The 8,431-nt window shown below is 44.0% G+C and overlaps 1 protein-coding gene across 3 annotated transcripts in view; it reads left to right on the top strand.

Moving 5' to 3' along the window:
* ccnl1a (cyclin L1a) overlaps window positions 1–7,692 on the top strand; it is a 9,311-nt gene extending 1,619 nt beyond the window's left edge. For 2 of the 3 annotated variants that reach the window (XM_080006897.1, XM_080006899.1), the window contains exons 4-10: window positions 1,981–2,101; window positions 2,249–2,313; window positions 4,855–4,954; window positions 5,055–5,159; window positions 5,410–5,663; window positions 5,796–5,894; window positions 6,261–7,692. In XM_080006897.1, the coding sequence (XP_079863023.1) occupies window positions 1,981–2,101; window positions 2,249–2,313; window positions 4,855–4,954; window positions 5,055–5,159; window positions 5,410–5,663; window positions 5,796–5,894; window positions 6,261–6,699 (1,183 nt within the window). In that variant the 3' untranslated portion in view covers window positions 6,700–7,692. Of the gene's footprint in view, window positions 107–1,980; window positions 2,102–2,248; window positions 2,314–4,854; window positions 4,955–5,054; window positions 5,160–5,409; window positions 5,664–5,795; window positions 5,895–6,260 lie in introns of all 3 variants that reach the window. The other variant, XM_080006898.1, reaches the window with a different exon arrangement.
* The last annotated feature ends 739 nt before the right edge of the window (window positions 7,693–8,431 follow it).

The raw sequence follows: 8,431 nt of genomic DNA, 5'->3' as shown, positions 1-8,431 counted from the left end.
CGAGCGAAGGGGTGTTGCTTCTTCCCCAGCCTCACCCCAACCCCCTTCCTGTGGGAGAAGCCTGTGGTCTGAGCCACTGCGGGGGCACTGGGATCGGGGATGACAGGTTGGCCGAAAGTCCTTGGCCCCGGGGCGTGTTGAGGACTCCGGTGGCTCAGTCTTAAGCTTTGGGTATTTGTCCGACTTTCTTCAGTCTGTTGGGTAATGTAGTTCCCCACTTGGGATGCTTGGTACAGCACACAAAAGTATTTTGCTCAAGCCCCTGTTCACCAAATGTCATTGCTTTTAGAGAAATATCAATGTGTTTTGCTACTCTTGATGTATACCTTGCGGTAATTAATTATTTTTGTACCTTAGTTTTGGATTCATCAGTGTGTCAATATAGATTAAAGTAGATTATAGATTACAAGTATAGTAAGAATGCAATTAAAGTAGATTGCAATGTACAGTGAGATTGTTAGAAGTTTCACCAGCATGATTAAAACAAGGCAAAGAATTTGAATCTTTTTGAAAAGACGATAATATTTCAACAGCATAGCTTTCATAACATTCAATGAGCTTTCTGTTACATTCATGATGGATAGATGTGTGAGCCTTTTCCTAGGCTTGAAATATTTTTGGCATATTGTACTCATCTAAATTACATAACTTCTTTGCCTCAATTGAGTAAGTTCAATACTGTTGTCTGTATAAACACTGTAACCAGTAATACACATGAAGGAAGCTTTTACAAACTAAATGCAAGAAGTGAGCTCTACATTAGAAATGTAATCTGAAAAATTCTCTCAGCCAAGTAATTAATTCTGCAAAAAAAACACTTGCATTGTTTGGTGTTGGAAACCCATGATAAGTTTTTCCTTAGTAAGGCCCTTTTATTTTGAGAAGATGGTCTTGGAGTTTATTTTCTGTAGTAGTTGAACTTTTATACCGTCTTTTCTTGGGATGGGTGATTGTAACAGTCTAGTGTCAAGAATATTTATGCTTAAGGTATGCAAACAATGCCTTATCAGTCAGTCTATTTTGTTAGAGTAAATTCACAACATCAGCAGATGAGTGGATGCATTTAGGTTAATGTGCGACATAGCGTCAGCTCTGGTAACTGTATTTTTATTTATATAAATAGAGAGAGCTGCAGTAGTCATAACTGAAGCCGTAAAACTCTGGTGTGGTCTGTTTTGTTTTGCATGGTACCGACTCTGCTCGACTCGCCTTTTTTGGTTTTCCATCCGGCAAAAGTTTTGGATAGAACCTGGTGCTTTTTTTGGTATCCCCTCTGTCGAGGTTCCAAGCGGGCTGAGGCGATAGCAAAAGGTGACGTGAAAACACCCAGACTACAGATTGCTCAGAGGGAGAGAGAATCGTCACTGCGTCATCATTGTACAACACAGGACATCCTGCACAAACCTGTTTTCTCCTGTTGTTTTTTGTTTTTTTTGGTCTGTCTTGTCTTTTGTCTTGCTCCTTTCAGCGTCTTCTGAAACAAAATTTGTCTCCTTGCTGTGACAAACAGCCACATACCGAGAATCGAGAACACCATCCCTTCGATATCCTCCATTGTTCCTGTGTGTGTTGCGTTGGAAGTATAAGTCATGGGAGTTTTATGCGCCGTCCCTATGACGATCGGCTACATTGAGGGTATTATCTGCAGGGGAAAAGGAAGTACCTGGTACCAAAAGCAAGTCGAGTTGAGTCTGTAACATGTAATGGAAACATGCCATTAGTTGATATTTCTCTTAAAGCTGTGACACGTGATCTAAGCAGGGAGCTGTCGGCAGATTCCAAAGACTGCTACGGGAGCCACAGGAGTTCACAAACCCCAAAACAAACAAGTCAGACACAAAAAAACATTTGGACCTGTTGCTTGAGTTGGTTGAAAGGGGGAAAAAGAGTCAAAGAAAACAAAAAGCACTTTCATTGTCTGTTTCCCAATTAAAATGGGGGAAACATCTTTATTTTGGTTTTGATTTTTTTAAAAACTAGGAGTGCAAGTTCACTGATACTTGATCAGAACTACATAAATACCAAAAATCAAGTCATCAAAGCTGAGCGACGGGTCCTGAAGGAGCTGGGCTTCTGTGTGCACGTGAAGCACCCACATAAGGTGAGTTTACCACAACGTGGTCACTGCATCCTGAAAACTTAAGCCAAGCTCATGTGTTGAAGAACATTTTCACTTCTCAGATCAAGCAGATTGGCTTGGTTTTCGTCGCGGGTTGTCCCGTAACATGTGACTGTCTGTTTTCTCCAGATCATCGTCATGTACCTTCAAGTCCTGGAATGTGAGAAGAACCAAACGCTGGTCCAGACCGCCTGGTGAGTCTCTCCTCAGTTCCCCACCGACCCTCACACCCACAGCAGCTACCCGTGTCATGTCTCCAAGATCTGCTTCCAGACCTGGGCTATCCGTAGTCTTGAAAGAGTTTCAAATGGCTGAATCATTTCAGCAGCACTCGATGTGCAAGTGCGTCACTTTGACGAGCCTCAAAAGTGGAAACTTCACCTGCGACAATAAGTGCCACTTAAGCGCTTCTCCTAGTTACATTTGAACGGCGTTCAACGGCCGTTTTGCCCAGGTCTGCCCGCCACATCACTCCACTCCATGACAGTCCTCCCATCTCCCCTTTTCTCTGATGGAGCAGTTTGTTTAATTGCTGTTTTGCGCCTTTTGTGTCCTTGCATAGCTTTGTTTATTAAGTCTTTTTGTCTGCGGAGCCCAGGGAACTTGGTTTAACTTTGTCCTTTTCTCTACTCTTTGATTAAAGGGTAGTCCATGCTGGTAAGTCACATAAAGAACCTCTGAACTCTGCCTCCTCCAACCACATGACCCCAGGAAGCTCCCCCCATTGGCTGGCTGCCCTCCTCCAGACAGCCAATTCCAGTGCCGAGATTCACTGAAGGGGGCGGGCATATCCCAGCTGCCAACAGCGTGTTTTCTCTTGGGTGTCCAAAGGATTTGTATTTTTTTGGGTTTGATACGAAAGGTTAAAATTGTGATGCATACTTTTTTCTCCAAAGTAGTTCTACACATTTGCATTCATTTTTTTCTAGTTTACTTGCATCTAGCACTGAAGTAAACTTAGCCAGAAGAGAATTTTTGACCAGTTACCTACCTTGTTCTAAATACAGTAGTTTACTGTACTGTATTGTCCCCAACTGACGTGGTGTCCAGACGTGTCTGTCTTACAGGCTGATCCGGCTCTCAGGCTTTGCCTCCATGGACCCGTCTCACCCACGCAGCAGTCTGTCAGTCCAACGGCCATGTGTTTACCTTGTGGCATCACGCTAGCAATGTTTTTAACCTAACTGGCAGGGCGTTTGCGATGGCATAGTTCAAACTCAAAGCAGCTTCTCTCTTGATGTGTGGCTTCATCTCAGCCAAGTGACCTGCTCGCTCATAAATTAAGTTATAGATTCTATTGTATGCCAGGAACCCCCAAATCCCCAAGATTTATTAGGATTGATTATTAATCTTATTGTATGCATTGCATGAGCAGATAATGGTATATCAATGCATTAATAGCTGATTAAGAAAAAAAAAAAAAAATTGTTTTGATGGGCATTGGCAGAAGAACTATTGCCAAAGCCACTATATTTGGCAAGTGATTCTACTGGGTTCAATGTCTCAGCTTGTTCTTTTTTTATTTGTCCTAATGCTGTTTACTTAGGATTTGGAATGTAATTCCAACATTGTGAACTCAAGCTGAAATGCGAATTGCATTTTAGTACTGCCAGTTTGTGTCTGACCGTTATCTACTCGGGATATTAGATGCATAGATTTTATTTCCTTGCCTGATTCCCAGCAGGTCATTTTTCCCCCCACTAATTTCCTTTGTGACTCATTGCGTTCATTAGTCATCCTTGAACCTGCTGATACAGGAGTCTCAGTACATTGTAACACAGGTTCAAGTTTGCTGTAATTTCCTCATGACTAGTTTCCTAACAGGTTATTTTTCACATAGTTTGGTAGAAGAAACTGCCGCAATAGTGTAAAATCTCTAACACAGCTATGTGAATTTAATAAGGAAATGACTATGGTCTGCGGTTGGGTCCTCTGGGCGTTAACTTGGTTCTGTTACGCTTTCCTTTCCCAAAGCTAACAGTTATCAGACTTCTAGGCCCGTCTATACCATTTTCTCATGCATTGTGCTCATGCTACCCATACCCAAAATACCTGTCAGATCCCACCTGTTGCGCATGCCATTATTTCCACTCCCTCACCTCTACAGTCACACAATGGATTAATCATCAAATTAAATCCACTCTTTCTGTCTGCATGCTCCCTGATGCGAGGCATGTCCTTTTGGTTTTGGATTATTGCTTTGGCTTTTAAACAGATGTAATCTGTGTGTGACGTCCTCCTTGTGCGGAGGAAGCCAGACCCATGGATGCTCTCAGAAGAGGACACAGAAAAGGACAAAGTTAAACCGCTACCTATCAAAGTAGATTCTAACTTGATATCAACTTGGTTTCCAGCAAGGAATGTGGAAAAACAGGAGTTTGTCAATAAATCGTAACTGCCCGACAATTTTCCCCCGCACCAATTGAACCAGTTCAAAATATGTTTTGCTTGTAATTTGATCTTGTCCACAAAACAATTCCTGTATTGTTCAAATTAAGTAAATACCGGACAACTTAAGCTTTCAACCTTCTTAAAGACCAAGAAGGTTGATTAGAACAAGCTAAGGACTAGATTTGCATATTTAAATCAGACCTGGTTCAGTTCACTGAACTCGACAGGTTGCTTGAACATGGACTGCTACCTTCATTTCATATATTCTGTGGATTTGAGTGCAAAGGTTTCTGTGTAGAGAAGATGCTATGTGCCTTTGTATGTGCTTTTCTATGTTTGTGTAGGAACTACATGAATGACAGCCTGCGGACCAACGTCTTTGTGCGGTTTCAAGCTGAAACCATTGCCTGTGCCTGCATCTACCTGGCTGCCAGAGCTCTACAGGTTGGAATTGAGCCTTTCAGTGTAGTTTGTTTCACGCTATTTCAAATACACCTGCCCCTGTGTCTTATTTGTTTATTCTAATTTCTCTTGCCTCCTCCAGATGCCCCTGCCCTCCAGACCTCACTGGTACCTGTTGTTTGGTGCTAGCGAAGAGGAGATCCGGGACATCTGCATGACCACCCTCAGGCTCTACACCCGGAAGAAAGTGAGGAAACTGAGCTCTTTCCTCGTTGGAATGGTTATAAAAAACTTCATTATCCACCAGGGAACAGCTAAATCTGTTTTTCACAGAAGCACTAATACCTAAATAGATTGTTAGATGAGCTATTTGCTTCAGTTATTGAGGAAACTGATGCAGCCGTTGTCGCCAAAACCTTAGTGTTCAGGGAATACCGGATTATTTTACATCGGTTCCTTGTACATAAGCAGCTGGTCTCCCGTCTCCCTCTCTGTAGCCCAACTATGACCACCTGGAGAAGGAGGTGGATCGGCGTAAGATGTTCCTGGCGGAGGCCAAGCTGAAGGCCAAAGGCCTGAACCCGGACGGCACGCCAGCGCTGTCGACGATGGGTGGCTTCTCCCCGGCGTCCAAGCCTGGCTCCCCCAACGTGGTGAAGACGGAGGACAAGTCCCCGAACCCCCAGACCCTCAAGCCCACCAAGAAGGAGCCGGACAGCCGGGCCCAGGGCGCCAAGAGTCCACACAACGGGTCAGTACGCATAATATGTTCCTCATCCTCGAGTTTTCCAAATCGAACCAAAATATCCATTCTCCATTCACAGTGTTATTATTTTTTTTCCTGGTTGATGTAATAAAACGCCTGCTTATATTTATGCTGCAGGTTGAGGAAAGACACCAAGATCGGAAGAAACAGTCGGAGTGGAAGTGGATCCCGATCGAGAACGCGCTCGCGCTCCAGGTCGCGCTCTCCTCGCAGACAGTAAGAGCCTGAATTCCTAGTAATTTCTGATGTGGGTGTGTTCATGTGGTGTCAGTTATATGCATTTAAAGATGATTTTTATTTATTTATGTATTTGTTGTTATTTGATTTATTTGTTTATTTTTATTTTGTGTGTGTGTGTGTGTGTGTGTGTGTGTGTGTGTGTGTGTGTGTGTGTGTGTGTGTGTGTGTGTGTGTGTGTGTGTGTGTGTGTGTGTGTGTGTGTGTGTGTGTGTGTGTGTGTGTGTGTGTCTTTTTTTAAAATTAATTAAAAAAGATTTGTGGTTTGGAGAAATGACCGCTCTTGGTCACAAAACATGAAGCTCTCTGTTCTCTGTTTTTCCAATTCCTTTCTCTTGGTTCCAGCTACAACAGCCGACGCAGCTGCTCGGGGACCTACAGCTCTCGCTCCCACAGCCGCAGCCCCTCGCCACGACGACACCAGCCCTCGCCTCTCCTCCCCCACCTCAAGCAAAAGACGGGTCACCATGGCAACAGCGATTCCAAGCTGTCCGGCCGTCATAGCAACAGCGGTGGGTCGGGACACAAAAGGAAACGCTCCCGCTCGAGGTCGCGCTCACCCATCAAAGGGGAGCGGGAACGTGAGCGGGAGAGAGAGAGGGAGCGTGTGACCTCTGACCTCTCCTCCTCCAAGAAACACAAGCAGGAGCGTGGCGGCGGCCATCACCGTGGCGACCGCAGGGACCGTGAACGCTCCCGCTCCTACGACCGCGAGCGCAGCCACAAGGGCAGCAAGCACCACGGCGGCAGCGGGCACTCCGGGCACGGGCGCCACCGCCGCTGAGCCGCCGACGGGGCCCCGTCGCCATGGCAACGCAACCAAAACGGAGGCCTCGCTGGTCCTCAAACGCACCGTGGCACCGCACATCTTTCTCCAGTCGCTTACACGAGTGTCTTGCTGTTGGCGAGAGTAAGGAAGTAAAGCTGGAACATCTGATGGTGTTAATTATTTCAAATCCAGAAGGAATAAAAAAAAGTAGCCTCTACCAGTTTAACTTAAAAAATTGGTGAAATTCTCTGAGTTGTGAACTGACTGTGTGGGCGGACTGGAGGAAGAGGTTGCTGCCGCGGATCAGACAGACCACGTTTAGCTGATATTTGGCGGTAGTGGCTGTCGCTGTAAAGGAGGCAGAGAGCGTTTTGAAATTGATTACCAATGGTTAAATCAAGAATAACAATCACTGCGTGGTGTCGGGCCCAGAACTAAACAAGTCTTTTTCTCATGTATGATTTCAAATTAAGAATTTTTTTTTTATGTTAATCCATAATTTCCTTTGTCTTCAATGTTCTTTTTTTTTTTATTCGAGATGTAACAGTATGGACTTGGAATAACATTTTACAGTGTAAAGATGGGACAACTGCAGTTTTATTGTGAATGCTTTGATTTATTAAAGCAATCCGCTCAGTGGAAGGGTGGAATAAATAAACAAAAATAAAAAGTAACAATCAGGAAAGTACGGGGCATTTTCTTTCTTTTCTGACCTCCCTCTTCGCACAGACGGACTGGCAGACATTTTATTTTATGAAGGATAAATGTGCGTTGGCCATAGTTGTGTTCTGTACAGTTTTTAAGAAGCCAGTGAGGTTCTTCATAGAGAAGAGGCAATATATCTTTATTTTATTTAATTGGTCAGATGCAGACTCATTTCAGAACCTCCTAGGTTCAGGGTGAACTTGTTACACTGGTTTTTAGTCTGCACGTGTTCATGTTTTTTTTTATTTTATTTTTTTTTATTTTATTTTTTTTTTCTAATAAAAAAAAATATACTTAATGGTCTCTGGCTTGTCACTACAAACCATTACAACCAGTTGTAGTTATATGCTGGGAATCTATTTTAAGAGAGCTGCTAATGAAGACAGCCATCGTTACATGAAGCCACTTATAGGTCTCAGTCAAAAAAGACCCAAGAGATTGAAATTTAGCATTTGAAGGATGTCTGTTTGGAAATCCGTGAAGAGATTGGGGAGGTTGCAGGAAATGGGTTCTTTTTGTCCTGTGACATCAAGAGGGCACTGTTGGCCTTGATAACGTTTCTGCCAACGCTCCCTTTTTGCTCTGCAACCAGTTTTAAGGGAGGTGTTTTGGTCTTCACTGCCTGTCAGGAGCCATGGGAAGCGAACGGGCCACGGTGAAAGAAACTAGACTCCAAAGTCAGGTCAGGGAAACCACTCGCCATGAACTTGTCATGTTGTTGCAGGATTGGTTTCCACTTCAATTTGTAAAGACAACTGATGTAGCTTTCCTATATAGAGATGTGAACCAACAATAGCATGTTTTATAATGAGTCATCACATCGTCAGCTATTTGATTACTGGTCTTGCATCTCCAGTCACTATGGCAACCATGACACTGCGGGAGTCAAGGTCGACTGCCCTGTGACAATTTCTGTCGGATCTCAAGAGTGACAGGATGGGTTGCAAAGGATCCTACACAAACACAGACACACACACACACACATGCCCTTCACTGTCTCCCATGGTCCTGTCATCCCTCCATCTGTCTCCCCTCTTTCATT

Source organism: Zeus faber (genome assembly GCF_960531495.2).
Source record: "Zeus faber genome assembly, chromosome: 9".
NCBI lineage: Eukaryota > Metazoa > Chordata > Actinopteri > Zeiformes > Zeidae > Zeus > Zeus faber.
This window is presented reverse-complemented; position numbering and strand designations above follow the sequence as displayed.